The 20,352-nt window shown below is 35.1% G+C and overlaps 2 protein-coding genes and 1 long non-coding RNA gene across 4 annotated transcripts; 2 read left to right on the top strand and 1 right to left on the bottom strand.

Annotated features, from left to right (window-relative positions):
* Nucleotides 1–1,451: 1,451 nt before the first annotated feature.
* LOC110780875 (uncharacterized) lies at nucleotides 1,452–4,964 on the bottom strand. 2 transcript variants are annotated; one of them, XR_008927241.1, is made up of 6 exons: nucleotides 4,829–4,959; nucleotides 3,823–4,274; nucleotides 3,357–3,436; nucleotides 2,694–2,744; nucleotides 2,437–2,554; nucleotides 1,452–1,963 (listed from the first exon to the last, which is right to left on the bottom strand). It is a non-coding gene; the product is annotated as an uncharacterized lncRNA (long non-coding RNA). The 2 variants fall into 2 exon arrangements; XR_008927242.1 differs by lacking the exon at nucleotides 3,823–4,274 and having other exon boundaries at nucleotides 1,459–1,963; nucleotides 4,829–4,964.
* A 4,185-nt stretch (nucleotides 4,965–9,149) lies between these two features.
* LOC110797911 (aquaporin PIP2-1) lies at nucleotides 9,150–11,069 on the top strand. The gene is made up of 4 exons (XM_056837290.1): nucleotides 9,150–9,607; nucleotides 10,079–10,374; nucleotides 10,463–10,603; nucleotides 10,695–11,069. The coding sequence occupies exons 1-4, from the start codon at nucleotides 9,301–9,303 to the stop codon at nucleotides 10,806–10,808; spliced, it is 858 nt and encodes a 285-aa protein (XP_056693268.1). The 5' UTR covers nucleotides 9,150–9,300; the 3' UTR covers nucleotides 10,809–11,069.
* A 5,123-nt stretch (nucleotides 11,070–16,192) lies between these two features.
* Nucleotides 16,193–16,735, top strand: LOC110797896 (uncharacterized). The gene has a single exon (XM_022003022.1). It carries the CDS (start codon nucleotides 16,193–16,195, stop codon nucleotides 16,733–16,735), a length of 543 nt encoding a protein of 180 aa, XP_021858714.1.
* The last annotated feature ends 3,617 nt before the right edge of the window (nucleotides 16,736–20,352 follow it).

The following is a 20,352-nucleotide window of genomic DNA, read 5'->3' as shown; positions in this document are numbered from 1 at the left end:
TGGTTGGGTGGATTTGATTGGTTGACATTGATGCATGCTCGTTGAATTTTGCCTAGAATTGTGTCTTTAGTTTTGAAATATGTTAGGGGTGAAGTTGATCTTGTATTCATCGATAATTTCTTTGCTTAGGGACAAGAAAAGATCTATCTTGGGGAAGTTTGATATGTTCATATTTTATAGTGTTTTTACCCCCGTCCCTTAGTACTTTTTGATCTCAAATGAGCTCTTCGGAGCGATTTTTAGTATTAATGTGCTCCTTTTAGTATGGTTGTAGTTTCAGGTTCATCATTGTAGAAAGTAGCATATTTTTGTGCATTTCCTACTCATTTGAATCAATACAAGAGATTATGTACTTTCAAGAGCACAAACATTGAGTTGGAAGAGTTAACAAGCAAAGCGAATAGTGAAAGAAGTAGAAAAGCGACTCTCGTCCACTCTTTTGATCATAACTCAAGTTCTACAACTCCAAATGCAGTGATTTTAATTGGGTTGGATTCTAAATTTCAAGGTCTTTCCAACGAGTGGTCATTTTCCTAATTCCGATAAATAACGAAGGAGTTATGACGTTTTGAAGATAGAGACTTTGTGCAATTTTGCAACGAAAACCGGCCGGGTTATGAAAACCGGCAGGTTTTGAGAAAAGGAGGATTTTAATTTTAGGCGCGAAACCGGTAGGTTTTCACAAACCCGGGTGTCAGGTTTTCGCTACCTGTAGGTTTTCTATGTTGGGAAGCACCGAAAACCGGCAGGTTTTCACAAACCGGGGTGCCATGTTTTCGGCCCTAAACCGTATTCCTTTGTTTGTTTCTCTCCGTAGGTTTAAGGGGGAGGCTATATATATATATTAAATTAGTGTTTTAGTAGCCGGTGTTCTTCTCTGGGAATTTCGTATTATTATTGCTTAGTTTAAAACTTCAATTTTTATTTTCCAATTACTCTACTTTTATTAATTTAAAGCTTCAATCTTTCAGCTAATCCTTCGTTCTTCGTTTAGGTATTACTTTATTTCTGATTCTATTATTCAATTTCAATCATGCTTTTATTTAATATGTTTATTTGGTTTAATTTAAATATGTGTGAGTAGTTTATTTTCTAGGGTTTTGGGAATCCATGAACGAATATGAAGGGATGATTAATTGTTGTTGATTGTTGGTTTAGCTGTTAATTCCTATTGATTGCTCCTATTTACTTTGCAATTAGATTTGCGCAGGTTTGATTGTATTAGTTTCGCAATATCAAATTAAGATTCGAGAGATGCAATTTGATGTTTAGGCTTGTGTCAATAGGTGGAATTGGGATTAATACGTAGCGAGAGCCCGTTAATTCTAAGTCTATGATTAGTATCGATTCGAGAGAGCATGCTAGTCTAATTAACTGTTTTATTGATTATTATCGATTGTTGTCATCCTGGAATGTTGTTCATCGGCGAACCTATGCCCTAGACCTTTTAATATCTGATTTTTCCCTATTTTATTATCGTCCTAGCTAGTTATATTATACAAATCAATCCATATTTTTGTTTCCCAATAGTCTATAATTGCCGATTAATAGTAGAAAGAACATTGTTTCCCTGTGGATATGATCCCTGCTTCCCTTGCTATATTTGTAGTTGGTGAACGTTAGGTTTATCTTTGATAGGAGTGCGATTTAGCCTGTCAATCCTCAATTCGCAGTTTACGGTCTTCAAGCTCAGTTTCTGTGGCTGCACCAACCTTTATAACAGAAAATCCTCCAGAAAGTTTGGCAACTCTTTTAGCAAGCTTCTCAGAATCATAAACAGAGTCGGTTGCAAACAATTCTTTCTTAAGCTGCGCAATTCTAGCCTGAAGTTCATCTTTGGATGCGGCATCAGCAATGATGGTGGTGTTATCCTTGGTGATTGTCACCTTCCTTGCCAAACCAAGTTGTTCGATAGATGTGTTCTCAACCTTTAATCCCAAATCATTAGCCTGGAACTCCGCACCTGGATAACAAGTTACAAATTAATACTTAAGCAACTAAATCGTCAACTTAAATGAGCAATGGAAGTTGCCACAAGCCTATGACATAAATAAGGCCACAATTATCTGGTTTCTCAAGATAGATTCCCAAAAATCAAAATTCTTCTAACCAAGTTGGAACTCTTAGAACTATCTACGAATCAATCCCAAAGAACCAATCTACATGAGAACACATCGGTAGTTATGACATTACAACCAAATGCTCAGTATCCATGAAAGGAAAGGTTGTCTGTATAGTCTAACTTTACGGTGGTTCACAAAGCTCAGGTTATGTCTACTCATGATCGGTGGACTGCTTCTTTACCAGATAAAGGAAAAAGATGCACCCGATATCTTTAGCATGAATCCTCAAAAACAAAAATTCTCACACACGAAAAAGTATCAAATTTCACCTGCAGATATTGTACTCTGCATAACTAAAAAAAAAAAAGCATACCTGTTTGCAGTGAGCTTAAGTACTCGCTGCTGTATATCAAACTGCAAAGCTTCAAGGCCCCTTGCTTTCTTAAGCAAATATTTTGTAGTTTTCTTCTTTCAGCCAAAAATTTAAGCAGCTACAACAGAAAAATTACATAATGACAACAGTAGTAATGGAAAGAAATTAGAGTGAGTTAAGTGAAGATGAATTATACTGCATAAACTCAAATGAAATTTTAACAAAATAAAAGTAAGACACAAGTTTAAAACACTCACATGAGAGATAGAGGTTGCCACATAGAACTATCTTGGATAATGAAAGTGTATCTGCATCCAGTATTCCAAACTAGTTCAATTGCAAGGCTACCACAACCGCAATCAATGTCAAGGGCCTCATAATGCGTTAAAAGAAAAACAAGTTAAACTAGAAGTTGGGAATATCTAATACGACATAATATATTAAGATAGAAAATACTCACCTTGTCTATAAGAACAGACTTTTCAAAGTCGTGTAACCTTTAAGTCTTTGTTTTCAGACTATCATGCATCATGCAACAACAGAGTAATGGAAAGAATTTGTCAAAATGGTTAAGTTCAGGGGAGAAACTATCAACAAAGCTTAAAAGATACAATTATAATGTATGAGTGGCACGCTTCCATTCTAACCTTAAACATGGCACAAGAGTATGCTAAAAAACTTCTTGCCTACAAAATGAAGAAAGCAACAACTGTACATTTACAAGAAGAGATTAGGTGGTATTAGGCGTCCCAAGGCCTCCTAACTTGAAGAAAAAGAATGTGATACATTTGTATAACAAAAGAGATACACAAGAAGCCAAGAAGGCTTATACACATATCATACCAAATGATGCTATCTAAGGAATATGAAGCCAATTGACTGAAACTCTTCAAGTCAAGAGGATAGAGCTATTTACGTACCTATTAGAAGGCTGCTCAAGACAGCTTGATTGTTTGCGGTTTTGTGATAAATAAATAGAATGCCGGAGTCAAACACAAAGCTACAATATTAGAACAAATTGAAAACTTAATCAAACAACGATTAAACGTATCAAATTAAACATTTGAACAAACAAAAAGCTAAATCAAACAACTAGTAGAGGTATCAAATTATACTAAAATCGCCCCTTAAGAAATTAAACTGCAATTAAAGTTTCAAACGCACATGAATCCTCAATTCATGTTGAAACCTGTCAATTCGAGTAGATTAAGTAAATAAAAGTCAACAAACATCATTCAATTAAACTTGTACTAGAAGATTTAGGGGAAAAATTATCAATTGAGAAAACGATAATAGTAGAAACAATTTATAGCACAAAAACGAAAACAAAGGGGGAAAACGAACAGATTATGGCGATGGAATTTTCAGGTGCAGCATCAAGAATACCTGACAGTGATGACGGAAAGAACTTGAAAGAGCAGGATGATTGTTGACGGATGTATTGGATTTTTGTAGAATTCTGGTTTCATTTTAAATGACTAAAAATATATGAGAGAGATTAGTGGTGTTGGTGGCGATAGAAATCTGGTGCAGAGTGTAGATAACAGTGGTGGAGAAATTTGCCATGGTGATCGAGTAATGGGAGAGAACTCGGAGAAGAGAAGTAGAGAAGGGACGGAGTTCCAAAGACAAGCACAGAATTGAGGGAGGTAGTTTTTTCCCCCAAATACGCATTAGAATCTAAACCCATCAGTAATGGGCATTTATTTTCCAATTAGAACTACCAAGTCAATGTCAGGTTTTATATCTGTCCACAGCTGCAGCAAAATATATCTGCCACAGTATGCATCCCAGAAAGCATCACTCTTTCTTCTGAAGCTCCTAGGATAATATTTACCCTGAAATACAACTCAAATTAATTATCTTAATCATTAAGCCAGAATATCAATGCTCAAGACAATCCACCCTAGGTCAGCAGGATAAACACTATCATATACTTAAATGGAGAATTCCTAACAAACAATGCTTCGCTTTCCATTTTATTTGCAAATTCTCGAATTCGGATCACCATGAATCGTCTAAACCATTCAAAAACAAACCCCAAAAAATACCAACAAAAATGGCAATAATTATCAGAACTTCTACATTTGCAAATTTCTCCAAATACCAACAAATACCACATTGCAACATCCGAAGAACAATCCATATTGTTTTTTTTTTGAAGGAAATCAGAAAATTGAGCAATTGCAAAATTAGGTTTATTGAGCAATAAGAAAACCCATAATGTTTTTTTGAAGGAAATCAGAAAAACTGCAATTGCAAAATTAGGTTTATGCAATTGAATTGCGATTAACAAACAATTGCAGAGGAATCAAGAAATTATAAGCAAAAGGAAGATGGATAGGTGCAAGTGAGTACGTGTGTAAGAGAGAAGAAAGAGATGAGACACTACCTTGCCGCCGGTCGCCGGATTCTGGCTTTTGCTCCTGCTCGGGCTCACCGTCGGAGGTGGAGGAGAGGCAACACAACCCGAGCTGAACACGGAAGCTGACAAAATGAGATTTGTGTTTGATTACGTTAAAGCTGCGCTTGTGAAACTGAATTCCAAATTTTCGTTTTTAGAAAAAAGGAAATTAATTTTTTTTCTCAAATGTGGCTCTTGTTGTATAAGGGCAACCTTTGATGAGCCACCTATAAAGATTTTTCCTCTAGTGACTTTAAAAAAAAAATGGTACTTGTTTTAATACGAGTGGTACTTGTTTTAAAAGAAATGATACTGTTTTTTTAAAAGAAATGGTACTTGTTTTTTTAAGAAATGATATTTTTTATAAAAAAGGGTACTTTTTCTCTTTACTTTTGTCACTTTCTCTTTATATTGTCCTCTCTTTATTTCTCTATTTTTTTTTCTCATTTTCTCTCTACTTTTTTCTCTTTCTCTCTCTTACTTTTCTGTTCTAGTTGTTGTGTTTTGTCATTTAGTATTTTTGTCTTTATTTGTTACCCTTTTTCCTATTTGTCATGTTGTGGGTGTGTTTTGTTGGGGTGATATGTGTGTTGTCACACATGTCCGATATCCGCTTCTCTAACCTCCAACTTTTTATACTATCTCTCTTAATTTATCCATAATTTATTATACTCACCTATTTTCTTATACATTTTATTACATATGCCCTTAATATTTGTGCAAATAATAACTGTAAATACCATTATGGAACGGAGGTAGTAGTCCGTACTGCATGTACTTATAAACAAATAATGCAGACATACAATAGTAGCACATTAACAATTTTAAACGAATTATGTAGTAGTATACTATATATTGATACTAATAGAGGATCTTTATATACACAAATACATTAGGCATATAATAGGGATTGAAAGTTAAAGGGTCGAAAAATGAAATGGACAAATAGTCATCTAAATTTTAAAAGTTTTAAACTCATATTTATAGTTTTAAATATCATATTGACTCACATGATTATCAGAAAGCTACAACCGCCAACTTCCTCCCCTTCTCTGCATCACGCCGCTATGACCACTCTTCTTTCTCTTTCACCAATGCCAAATTTGAGGTTTTAAAAATCAAATTTGGCAATCAAAACTTCAAGTTTGGAATTTTCATTGTCAAACTTGAGCATTTAAAACCATAATCTTGATTTTTGTTGTATTTGGGTGAAGGAGGAAAAAGAATTAGAGGGAGAGAGAGAGAGAGAGAAAGAGAAAGGGGGAGAAAGATGTAGAGATGAAGAGAGGAGAAAGAAACAAAGATATTAAGTAGAGGAGGAGTGATACACCAGTGGTGGACAGTGGAAAAAATGCACATACCCAAGGGCAAATTAGTATTTTTTCCATAATAGGTTGAAAAATCAAACAAAGTAATAAAGTATGGGAAATAATGACATATTTTAGTACAATAATAACAATATTTATATAACGACAATATTTATTCAAACGTTGACAGTATATATGACGACACTTTACCCATCACCGTTCATTAAAAAGGGTTTAACTCTCCACCACCACCATCTCCTCCACCATCTCCACCGCCAGTTGGCCCTCACCGTCTCCCCCTTTATCTCCAGCAATTCACCGTGCACCACCATCATCTTCTTTTGCGCTCCATCACGCACCACCACCTACTCCGCACAATCACCTGCACTGCACCACCACCTGGAACGCACCACATCATGGACGATAACGTTCCTTCAATGTCGTGGTCATCGGCCATGTGGGTAGCCTCATCGTCGGAGGTTTGATTTTTTTTTTCTTAAATCGAAACGCCACTGCCGCCCAGATTTGGCGGCGTAGGGCCATGGTGGGCCGCCCTGAAATGGTGGCACCCACCATGGCTCAGCCGGAGATCTAGGGCGGCTGAGCCATGGTGGGTGCCTCCATTTCCAGGCGGCCCACCATTGTCCAACGCAGCCAATTCTGGGCGGCAGCCGCATATTTTAATAAATAATCTTCTTTTTTTTATGCGCCTCTGTGGTAAATTTTAAAACTTTTTTTTTTCTTTAAAATTGTGTTTCCATTTTAAAAATTTCGACATTCTTAAAAAAATATGAAATTTTAGAATTTGTTTTTAAAAATATGATATAATCTATAAAAAACAATTATAAAAAATCTGTTAAAAAAATATGAAAAAAAATCTGTAAAAAAATTAGAAATAAAATGTATGAAATATAATTAATTTTTTACTTATTTATTGACATATTTAAATAAAATATTTAAAATAATTGTTTATTTGTTGACATATTTATTTGTTAAATGTTAGTAAATAATTTTTAAATAACTTTTAAATACGATTGTTAAATATGTTTAATTATATAACAACTTAGAAAATAACTTAATAAATATTTTTAATTATATAACGGCTTAGAAAATAACTTAATAAATATGTGTAATTATATAATTTAGATATTTATTTTGGTGATTAAATTTCATGTACAAAATTATGAATATGGTGTTAAATTATGAATTCAATGTACGTTACTTAATTTGAATATGTTAGCGTATGAATAAATTAATTAATTAATTAATATTGTTAATATTATTAGTAATATAAGTTCGCGTCAAATTAAATAAGAAAAATATTAAATATGAATGTAATGTTGTGTTTTAATAATAGGTTCCTAACATCGAGGTTCCACTTCCTGATTATGGTGGTGACGGTGTCGATTATAGAGATCGATTCATGACAAATAAAATATTCGATGGTTTTGAAAACGCATCAAATTGGGCAAGGGAAGTGGCTATCAGATTAGGATTCATCTTGATAGGTGGCTCGTACAAAAAGAGGCAAAAATATGGTCGAATGTACCAGTACTTGAAATGCGACCTTGGAAGGAGAGAAAACAATTCTAGGGATCCAGAGACCGCAAAACGGCTAAACACCAAGAGTAAGGCATTTGGCCGGTTGTCGGTTTTTTATTAAGTGAGAACAACAACGAGTAGAAGAAAATAATTGGGTTATTGGGTTGCTTAATGATCGTGGCACACATAACCACACATTAATTGTGTGCCCGGAGGGTCACCGCGTTGTTAGAAGTCTTAGTTAGGGTGCTAAGGAAGTTATTCATGAGATGAACAATGCACAAGCTAAGACAAAACACATTATGGTGGCCATTAAGAACAAGTATCCAGAAGAACATCCCAACATGAGGCAAATTTACAACTTCAAATATAAGATTAGATGAGAAGCTTTAGAAGGAAGAAATGTGGTTGAACAGATGTTGCATCTAGCAAGAGAGCACAACTACATAAATTGGATCTTGTGTAATGACCGTTCGAGTAAAGTCATTACTCGTGCCTTCTTATCTCACCCTACAATGGTGGAGGTGTTATACACATATCCACTGGTTATTGGTTTGGATTCGACGTACAAGACAAACATAACTGCTTTTCTAGTATTGTATGTCGACGACATATTACTTATCGGAAATGACATTCCTATGTTGAACTCTATCAAGATTTGGCTTGGGAAATGTTTTTCGATGAAGGATCTAGGAGAAGCACAGTAAATATTGGGCATCAAGATCTACAGAGATAGATCTAAAAGGATGATTGGACTTAGTCAAAGCACTTATATCAATAAGGTGCTTGAAAGGTTCAATATGGCTGACTCCAAGCGAGGCTACCTACCCATGTCTCATGGAATGACTCTAAGCAAGACCCAGTGCCCAAAAACATTGGATGAGCGTAGACAAATGAGTGGGATTCCATATGCATCATTGATTGGTTCAATAATGTATGCTATGATATGTACACGTCCGGATGTTGCGTGCGCACTCAGTGCTACGAGCAGATACCAGTCAGACCCAGGAAAGACACATGAGACTGGTTATGGAATTCCTTTTTAACAATATTTCGAGTTCCGATCGATTTATAGACCTTACGAATACAAATAAATTCAGATCGGATCAATTTTTGACCATTGTATTGATAACATAACATTTACGCTTTGATTTTCAATAAGAAAATTCTAGAATATGGAGAATATAAAGTTCCCATAGATAATGAATAATGAAGTTAAACTTTTTTAAACAAAGGGGACAAAAAGGATAATATTAGTGAATGGTGAGAGATTAAAAAAAGTAGGGAGCCGTTGAAGAAATGGGGAAAGGTGGGACCAATGCAAGCTAAGACAACCAAAAACCAAATGTCATTTGGACGGCTAATTATTAAGTCATCCCACAGCCCAAAATGATTAGTAAATGAAATTATAATCCAACTCATTAATCACAATTATGCTTGAAACATATCACTAAAATATAAACGTACTCCAAGATAATAAATTAAACATATATACCCTAAACCCTGCATAAATAGCCCTTGTAATCACTCTTCTCATCCATCACAAAACACTCAAACCCCCCTCATATATTCAATACCTTTCTCGATCTCTGAAATTAGTAATTAGCAGTCATGACTAAGGATGTTGAAGCTGTGGCGGAGCCTGAATTCTCAGCTAAGGACTACAATGACCCACCACCTGCTCCATTGATTGACATGGAGGAGCTAAAGAAATGGTCATTGTATAGGGCTTGCATAGCTGAGTTTGTTGCAACTCTTCTCTTCTTGTATATTACTGTTCTTACTGTGATTGGCTACAGTGCTCAGAGTGATACAGCCGCTGGTGGCGATGATTGTGGTGGTGTTGGAATCCTTGGTATCGCTTGGGCCTTCGGTGGCATGATCTTTATCCTTGTTTACTGCACCGCCGGTATCTCCGGTAAGTAATAATTAATTAATACCTTTAATTTTTTTTTTTCCAATTGTTTGTGGGTTTAGGGGTGATTGAGGCTGAATTTGGTAGGGAGAACCCGTGTTCGATCCCCCGCAACAACAATTGGGAGGGGACTGGAACCTAACTACCCAGAACTCGCCTCGAATCCGAATTAGCCCTAAGGGTGAACCGGGTGCTAATACAATTTTTTTTTTTCCTGTATTTAGTTAGTTTTTTTTTGTACTTCTACGAGGAGTTCCCACCGCCTTTGGCGAGTGGACTAATCTCCCGCGTGAGTTTGTATAGGTATCTCGATGGGCAGTCTCCCTCCCAATTGAGATATTTTCCATTCTCAAGGCTCAAACCCGAGACCTTGGTTAAAAAGCAAGAGACCCTTAATCATTCATGTCAACCTCAGTTAGTTAGTTAGTTACTTAATTATGAATTTGATATAATGAATGGTATATATACATGCAGGAGGACACATTAACCCAGCAGTGACGTTTGGGCTATTTGTTGCAAGGAAGGTGTCTCTATTAAGGGCAGTTTTGTACATGATATCTCAATGCCTTGGTGCTATATGTGGTGTTGGGCTAGTAAAAGCTTTCCAAAGTTCTTACTATGTTAGATATGGTGGTGGTGCTAATGTTATGGCTCATGGTTACAACAAGGGTACAGGTCTTGGTGCTGAGATTATTGGTACCTTTGTTCTTGTCTACACCGTCTTTGCCGCTACTGACCCTAAGAGAAACGCTAGGGACTCCCATGTTCCCGTAAGTTCACCCATAAATTAATAATAAATAATTCAATTCACCCACTGAATATTACATAATTTAATTTTATATTTGGTATATTATCAAGGTATTGGCACCACTTCCTATTGGATTCGCAGTATTCATGGTTCACTTGGCCACCATCCCAATCACCGGTACCGGAATCAACCCCGCTAGGAGTTTTGGTGCCGCCGTCATTTACAACCAAGAGAAATCATGGAACGAACACGTAAGTAGATTAATTAATTATATTTCTTTTAATTACTCGTTGTACGTTCATGACTAATTTATGGACTTTGTTGTTGTGGAATGAATTACAGTGGATATTCTGGGTGGGACCATTCATAGGAGCAGCAGTTGCAGCAATCTATCACCAGTACGTTCTAAGAGCTGCAGCAATCAAAGCTCTTGGATCGTTCAGAAGCACTGCTTAATTAATTATTAAATAAGCATCCTTTATTTCTATTTAAATTTGTGGGTTTCAAAAGGATGGATTGGAGAGGGAAAAAGACCATACAAATGTAGATAAACAACACTGGGCTATGATTATTAAGGGCGTGTTTGGTTTTTTCTCTCTCTCTCTCTCTTTGTTTTTTTTTTTTTTTTCTTGGGTTTTATTTTTCCACCATTGTAGCTTGTATGGTTTTTCTTTTTCTTTTTTTTATAAATGAAAGTTAAAGTTTCTTGTGTATGTACCTTTTGTCTTGTGGTGATTGCACATATATATAAGTACATTATCCTTGTTTTTTTTGTTTAGTATTATCTTCTCTTTTTTCATGTCATCCTTTTTTTTATAGGAATATTCGTCATCAATTATTGTAACCCTTTGATTAATTACAAAAGGAATTAACTTTTCTTTAAACCCACCAAACAAAAAGAAGAAAAAGAATAAATTTTTTGTAATGGTCCAAAATAATAAACTCATGATCGAGAAAAACAAAAAATAAATAAAATAAATAAATATGGTCTGATTTTCTACAAATGTTCTTTTCTCTAGGCTGTATTCATAGTCCAATTGGTGCAGTGCTACAGACGTTTCGTATTTTTAGTTCTAATTTCGATTATGAATAACATTAGAATTTGCTCGTAACATTTTTTTTTACATGTAAACTTTATTTTTCCGACAAAATAAATTGATATAACATCATGATGATTTATAATTTTTATAAACAAAAACTTGAAATGAAAAGGTGAATGAAATTAGTTTTATCTAAAACATGGGGAAAAGAGTCTATCTCACTAAATAATCCCCAAGATTTTGGGAATAATGTCTAAAAAGTATTTCACCGTATTTTTGTAGGGGTCATAATTAGAATTTCTAACCGTATTTTATTTGAAGTTATGTCTATTTTTGATAACTTTTCTATCGGAGTTGTTTAATACACTCTCAAGTCTATTTCTGATAATTTTTCTACCCCCAATTGATATCTTTCTATTTATTTATTATTAAGTACCCCCATTTTCTTTTATTATTATGTAAGATGCAACATTTTAATACTTGTGTTGGGTAACTTGTATCTGGTATAAAAAAATAGGGAGGGAGTATAGATATAAATGCACATTGTAAAAGTGAACGTAACTAGGTTTTGGGTTCGGGCAATGCACCCGGTTACTTTATTAATAACATTCACTATTACTTATTTTTTTCGCAATGATAAGATAAAACATGTCATGTTTTAGATAAAAAATTTATTGTTTAAACTCAAGATTGATTGATCAAACCTTATACAAACCATGTTTGACATTTCTTATGTATATGAAGATTACATGAAGTGAAAGAATTATAAGCAGAGCGTCATGTGTCTAGTTTTTCTAGAAACGCATTTTAGTATATAAATTAGTGTGTGGACCGGGAGTCGCCCCAGATTTTGAGATAATTTCGGGGTTATTTTTTGTAAATATGTGCCCATATAGATAGTATCTTCATCGAATTGGCGATGATGACAGAAGAATAGTGACCGACCAACAACCTTTCCAATCTGAAACCCCGCATCAGAAATCAAAACAAACCTGAATCCTTTTTTTCATCATTAGTTGATTAATTACTTAATCTCCGTCAATGTTTCCCCTCTTACTCATTATTACACTATATTACCCCGAATTTTTTGTAATTTGAGGCCTAAGTTAGGAAAGTAATCATTGTACATTTATAAATCATTTCCTTTTTTTTTGCACTCACTTTTATTAAATTATTATTTATTGTAAAAAGAATGTATATGCTTATATGGAAATACACAACATATGTTTATAGTAGGTTAAGATGGTAGGAAGTGTACCTTTTAACAAATGAGGTATGGTGTTCGATTCTTGCTACACGTTTTTTTGGTTGTAAATGACATGTCATAATGCTGATCAGTGGTAACGTAATAATGAGAGGTATACGTAGAGCTGTCAAAACGGTTACTCGAGTCGGGTTCGGGTCTGGTCATCTCGGGTCTCCGGTCATGATCCGGTCGAGTCGTGTCGGGTTATTTATCACCCGGGTGTAGGTCGGGTGTAGGCCGGGTTCGACCAGGTTCATTATTTGTCGGGTTAAGTCGGGTTATTTTTTCATTTCGGTATAAGTCGGGTTCGTGTCGGGTTTGGTCGGGTCTTTTTCTAGTCGGGTACAATTTCGGGTTCGGGTCTTAACGAGTCGGGTTTGAGTCAGACTTGTAGCAGTCAAGTTCGGATCGGATAATTATTGGGTCGGTTAAAATTTAGGTGGGGTTCACTATCGTACACGAGTTAAGACCGGGTTTGATAACTATCAGGTCTAGTCAAGTTTTAACCTTATTATTAACTTTTATAAATTTGGTTAAATTTGGTTTAAAGCTTTTCACTTGTTCTAGATTAGGTAATTATAAAAGATAATATTAACTTGATTTAAGTTATTATTTAGCTAGGTCAATGACAAATCGGGTTGTCAACAGGTCGCGTAAAATCAGGTAACTCGTTGTTACGAGTTGGGTCAATAACATGCTTCGTCGGGTTATAATTGATTTCGGGTTGACATCGGATCGGGTGTTGAATCGGGTGCCAGGTTCGGGTTCGGGTCATGCATTAACGGGTCGAAATCGGTCGTCGGTTTTAACGGGTTGGATACGGTCGGGTTACGGGTTACATATTTTAACAACATTTCGGGTCTTGGGTCGGGTCCGGGTCCTTGAAAGTACAGGTCGGTTCAGGTCGGTTTCTCGGATCGGGTCAGCTTTTGACAGCTCTAGATATACGTGATATGTATACGTTCTTAAAAACGTCTTTTAATATATTAGTATAGATACATGTTAAGAAAATGAGTTCGAACTCCAAATGAGAAATAAGCAACTTCGAAGGATTATTTTCTGCTCATTTAAAAGTAGCTAGTTTTCTCGCTTCGCTTGTTAAATCAATGGTTGGTCTGTCGTTTTCTTCTAGTTAAGTTGTTTGAATTGATTAGTTATAATATTTGGGAAAAGAGATAGTAAAAACATAAAATATTTTCATAATCACCGGCCTAAGCTACTCCATGTAAAGATGCATTTTGTTAATTGTTTAAATAGGGGGGAAAAAAAGTAAGTTTAATTTAAGTTAATCGGAAAAGCAGGTCCATCCTAAAATGTAAGGTCGCAACTTAACAGTTGTTCTTGGTAAGATAACATGGATGATGAATCAAATGAATAATTGTTGGAGTTGCGGGCTTAGACAATGACAAGATTAACAACTAGAATTCTCAATTACTTCTATAATACTAAAAGCAAACAATAATATGTTACAATCATGATATACCACAACCAAAATTTGGATGGCAAATCTTATCCTTACCATTTTTTATATTTTTTTAAATTTAAATTTCTAGCACCTATGTAAGCACTACTTATTTTAAAAGTCCTAGAATATTATAATCAAGAATATTCTGTCTTACATTTAACAAACTTATACTACACCAAGTACTCCATGATGAAACCTTAAAAGAGAAAGAAAAATAATGTTATTAAAACCACAAAATTAGTCGAGCATTTTTGTAACCAAGTTAAATTGTAAAAGTGATTATGGTGGTTAAATTTATGAATAGTTTTTTGTAAAACGCTCCGCATGAGGATCATATTCATATTTATTAAAATTTTATTTAATATTTATGTGATAACTTGATCAAATTATATCGAAATCAAATTATATAGAAATCAAATAAATAAATGAAATGGATAAATGATCATTAATTAAACAAAGAAATGAAGATAGATGATAATACTACATTTTTCACTAAATAGAACATTATAGTTAGAATTGTCAAACTGAATTATTTAATGAAATTTCTTTGAAATAGATTGCATATATAGCTTCTTATTCACACTTCTCAGCAGTCAAGTAAGCTAAAAGTCTCATCATCTAATTCATCTCCAAGCCATATATCGTTAGAGGAAGATTAAGGTTTGAACTATTCAATTAATTTGCAGAGTTGATGATTATCCAATCATATTGTATTAATAATTGAATATTTGTATTACTATTGATTATTCAAATGAATAAAACGATACAGGTGAAGAGAATCAAAACAAAATAAATTATACACAGGCTATGTCTTCATTTTATACGGGCAGATTGAGACTCTACACTATAAATTATGTACCTTGTTAGTGTATAGTGACATAGTTTTTTTTTTGTTTTTTTTTTTTTTTTTAAACTTGCATGAGCTTAAATAAACTAAGGAAAACAAGAAAAAGAAAGTAAACTAGAAGCTGGCCCCTTGGCAAGGTCATGTGCTTATTGCACCTTCTGACTGTCAACCTTGTGTTGTTGTGAGTCGTGACATAGTTATCGATTGAGATTAATATTTTGCAAAATATATATGTGGCTAAAAGCCGGCCTAATAACATTCTTATATTATCCATATAAATTATATTCACAGCCTCAAGAATGAATAAAACAACTTAGTAATAGCAGTAGTAGTTGAAGGACAGGGAGATAACCTTAGCATATAAATATTTAAGTATAACTAAAACAGATATAGTAATGCGCTGGATGCTAACCAACCTACTCCTATATGTGTTGTTTACTTATTTATTTTGCCTCTACTTTGTGTGGTTGCATTGCGAGGATGACCGCAAATTTTTAGCTATACACAGGTACAGGTGTAACTCCGCCTGTGAATGTTGCATATGTGAGTGTCGCATATCCGGCATTTACTTGTGACTTGTGAGTGTTGCGTATAATTCGTTGCCAATTCCAAGCCCGAATAAAGGAGGAGGGTGCGGTAGGTTGGTGGAGGCCAACAGTAAAACAAAGCCACATATCATGACATAAATCGACAATGGAATATCGTGGGGGCGTCCCCTTCTCAGCGACGCGCTACACCTCTTAAGCCCGGGTGTAGTGTAAAATATGTGAGGATTGCTGGGTCGTCGCCCAGAAGCGGCGCGCCACCCCTACACCTAGGGGTGGCTTCAAATATGCAAGGGTGCGCTACATTTCCTAGGCTCGGGTGTAGTGGAAAATATATAAGGGTTGCAAGGCCATCGCCCGGAAGCGGCGCGTCATCCGAGGGTGGTGTTAACTATCCAAGGTTTCATGGTAAGGGCAGGGGTAAGGGTAAGGGTAAGGGTAGTAGGATGCGTTTTGGGACTTGGAACATTGGCTCTTTGACAGGGAGATCAGTCGAATTAGTAGAGGTTATGAGAAAGAAGAGAATTAACATATTATGTTTGCAGGAGACCAAGTGGCCGGGTTGAAAACAAAGCAAGAGAAATAGCTCCATGGGGTTATAAGCTTTGGTATTCGGGAAAAACTAGGGGTAGGTATCCTTATTGACCGAGAATATATCGATGATGTAGTGGACGTATCCCGAAAGAGTGATCGAATTATGAGTATTAAGCTTGTGATAGGGGATGAAATTGTAACTGTTGTGAGTGCTTATGCACCACAAACAGGACTAGATGCTTCAACTAGACAAGAATTTTGGGAGGATTTAGAAGCAGTGGTGCAACGTGTCCCTAGAAGTGAGAAACTGATCATTGGTGGGGATCTCAACGGACATGTAGGCTCGAGTTGCGATGGATTTGAAAGCATTCAGGGTGATTTTGGGTATGGGGATCGGAATGAAGCCGGAAATGCTATTTTGGATTTTGCATTGGCATATGACTTGGGTAAAATGAACACTTGGTTTGAGAAAAGAGACTCTCACCTAGTAACCTATAGGAGTGGAGGTAATACGAGTCAGATTGACTTCATTTTAGTAAGGATTGCTTTGAGACAGTGCTACACCAATTGTAAGGTGATTACGGGTGAGAGTACATCAACCCAACATAGACTTGTGGTACTTGATTTTCGAGGTAGAAGTTATATAAGGAGGAGAAGACCACTAGTGGAGTCTAGGATCAAGTGGTGGAAACTTCAAGGGGAGTAACAACTAAAATTCGTGGAAAATGTGGCAAGTGAAGGTATTTGGGACAGTAATATGGATTTGGGAATAGACTCATTATGGAAAAGAATGGAGCACACTATAAAGGGAGTGGCGAAAGAGGTCATAGGGGAATCTAAAGGAATCATGCCACCAAGTAAGGAAACATCTTGGTGGAACGAAGTTGTGCAACAAGCGATAAAGAGCAAACGAGATATAAAGAGTTGGGAAAATGTAGAAGTTATGAGAACTACGAGAAGTACAAGGAGGCTAAAAGGGAAGCAAAGAAGGTCGTAAGAGAGGCTAGAGCAAAGGTGAATCAGGATATTTACGCAAGATTGGATACAAAAGAAGGGGAAAAGGACATCTATAGACTTGCTCGAATGAGAGATAGAAAGAAGTGAGACATCAGGAGGATTAAATGTGAGAAAGATGTTGATCAAAAAGTTTTGGTGGGAGATAAGGAAATAAAGGATAGATGGAGGTTCTACTTTGATAACTTGTTAACGGGGATCAAGGGCGCGATATTGGGGATACAAATATCCCTCTGGATATTGTTAACCTAGACTTTATGCGAAGAATTCAAAAGAGAGAAGTCGAAATGGCACTAAAAAGATGGGACGCAAGAGGGCAGTGGGGCCCGATGGTATACCTATCGAAGGCTGGAGATGCTTGGGAGAGAAAGGGTTTGACGGTTAACAACTATTTTCAACAAGATTTGGGGAAGTAATAAGATGCCATTAGAGTGGAGGAAAAGTACTATCATCCCCTTGTATAAGAATAAGGGTGATGTCCAAGATTGTGTCAACTATCGAGGAATCAAACTAATGAGTCATACTATGAAACTTTGGGAGCGGATTATTGAGCAAAGATTGAGGAGAACAGTGAAAATTTCGTAGAACCAGTTTGGATTTATGCCTGGGAGATCGACTATGGAGGCCATTCATCTTATAAATCAACTAATGGAGAATTATCGGGATAAGAAGAAGGATTTACATATTGTAACACCCCCGATTTACTAACTTTAAATAAATAAGAATAATATATATACTTTTTAAAATTTGCGGAAGCTTACCCTAAATCGGAGGTATCACCGCCACACTTGACTATACCGTCAAGTGCTTAGGCTTACAAAACTCAAACTATTACAAATCAACTAGCTAGGTGATCTATTTACAACCGTACAACTGAAAAATATTAAACCGTCATAAAAGACTAAACGATAATACTCGAGCTTCTTCTATTTGTAACTGCATCCTTCACGATCAATCTGCTTCAGTCAATCTTGACTGCTCACCATAGAGGACAAATTACAAAAGGATCGTCGCAGGGCCACCATAAGAAAAAGACATGGCCGCAAACACACATAGCAAATAAACACACACGTCAGCAAAAGTTGAGTAATCAACGCTTATTGAATAACCAGACATATAATAATAATAATAATAATAATAATAATAATAATAAATAATAATAATAATAATCATAATAATAATAATAATAATAATTTAACAAACACATAAGTACAAATTGATAAACAATTCTTATAAAACTAGTACATATAACCATAAGTAACAAGGGTTTATTTTTAATTTCTTATAAGTTCACCATTTGAGTAATGTGGATCAGTCCACCACCCAATAGTATATATTGAACTATTGGATGTAACCACCAGAGAGATGTGGATCGCGTCCACCACCCATTAGTATATATTAAACTATTGGATGTAACCACCAGAAAAATGTGAATCTAGTCCACCACCCAATAGTATTGGACTATTGGATGTAACCACCAAACAGGTCTTAGTCTTTAAGTGTGCACACCCCCCATTGAGTGTTTTTAACTCAATAGAGTAGATTAAGCCTAGGGTCGTGCTTATGGCTCCGACCAAATAATAAAGCACAATGTGCTTTCCAACCGGTTCATATATTATCTTAAGAGAAATTGTACTACAAGATGATCAATTATCATCCCAAAATTATTAATCTAAACTTCCATAAAAATAATGTTGTATAGCGTTAAGCTCGGAGACTAATAGAATTAGACGTATGGTACAATATAAAACACTTGTAGCATTACAGTCTCAATCTTATACGGCTACTATGCTAATTCACTTTATCAAGTATTAGAAGTTAACATATAAACAATGCAGCTGTAACCCTTATAAGCATATATCAAAGGCAAAATAATCTAAGTCATGTACAAAGATCTCATTGATAAATCAATTAAGCAAACTTCACATATAATATATGTAACAACTTCTAACATTACGAGAGTACACATAATAATTAATATATATAAATAACTCAGTAATTAATATATATAAATAACTGAATAGACTAGGTGTGCGTGATTACAGCTAATAATATACACGAACAATTAGAAGGGACTAAGTGTGATTACTAACTATTAATTAATAAAGCCAAGAAACTCTATAACGATCTAAAACTCTAGAATATATAGATTGACCCAATCCAAATTTCCAATATCAATCCACAAATAAACTAGACCCTTAGATATCTACACATATACAAAATAATAGTGATTAATATAATAAGGAATCTAACTCAACAATATTATCCATGAGTTGAGCATTTATCTAATACACGTTATCACATTATTCACTTATAATTAGACATAAAATTTATACTATATATAACAAACAACTCCAAAGACCTATACATGATTATATATAATAATCAATACTTAATTACGAATAATTTAAAGAGACTAAGTGTGCGTGATTTCCTTCCCGAAATTAATATACGATAATGTACGCAATGAACACACACACTCAGGTGCGTGCGGGGTAGCGAGATGATCATCTTACGGTGACAGTGTGCTCAAATTTTCTTGTATGCTTTTGATAACCAAATAATCAATATGATAGATCAGTATGATGAAAATCAATGGTTGCTAAAGATATTTGGGTTAGATGTGAGGTAATACGCAACTAATATATAATGAATGAAGAGGATTTGTTAGCTAGGGTGAAATTACGGCTGCACAAGGTTTACATAAAAAAAATAGGTTTAAAGGGTTATATATAGGTGCTCGTAATAAGAGTCCTACTAATTTTAAAATAGCGTTTTTAAATTTCTGAAAATATTAAAAGGGACTAGCTAAAAACGGATATAATTATATTTTGACTATAAAATATATTATACGAAATTATAAAATATTGGGATATTACAATCTATCCCCCTTAAAAGAAGTTTCGTCCCGAAACTTAAAGTTATAAAATTACAGGGTATTACAATCTATCCTCCCTAAAAGAAGTTTCGGGACAAATTTTAATACTTTGACACTCTTACTTTTAAAATAAAATCAACAAAAACTTACTATTTAAAAATATATATTTCATGCCAATATTATATTAGGGGTATTACACATATGGTCTTCATTGATTTGGAGAAGGCGTATGATAAGGTGCCAAGGGAAATTCTTTGGTAAGCATTAAGTAGGAAAGGAATTCCGAGGAAGTATATTGATATCATCAAGGACATGTATGAGGGAGTTAGCACGAGTGTGAGTACTAGTGTTGGTAAGACCGAAGAATCCCCCATTATGTTTGGAGTGCATCAAGGTTCCGCACTTAGCCCGTTTCTTTTTGCTATAGTCAT

This window comes from Spinacia oleracea, chromosome 2 (assembly GCF_020520425.1).
Source record: "Spinacia oleracea cultivar Varoflay chromosome 2, BTI_SOV_V1, whole genome shotgun sequence".
Taxonomy (NCBI): domain Eukaryota; kingdom Viridiplantae; phylum Streptophyta; class Magnoliopsida; order Caryophyllales; family Amaranthaceae; genus Spinacia; species Spinacia oleracea.
This window is presented reverse-complemented; position numbering and strand designations above follow the sequence as displayed.

Excerpts from the sequence above, each read along its gene's own strand:
- LOC110797896 (XM_022003022.1), top strand. The coding sequence starts at position 16,193 with ATGAGTATTAAGCTTGTGATAGGGGATGAAATTGTAACTGTTGTGAGT.
- LOC110797911 (XM_056837290.1), top strand. The coding sequence starts at position 9,301 with ATGACTAAGGATGTTGAAGCTGTGGCGGAGCCTGAATTCTCAGCTAAG. Across the intron at positions 9,608-10,078 it reads CTGCACCGCCGGTATCTCCG|GAGGACACATTAACCCAGCA; the intron begins GTAAGTAATAAT and ends ATATACATGCAG. Across the intron at positions 10,375-10,462 it reads CTAGGGACTCCCATGTTCCC|GTATTGGCACCACTTCCTAT; the intron begins GTAAGTTCACCC and ends TATATTATCAAG.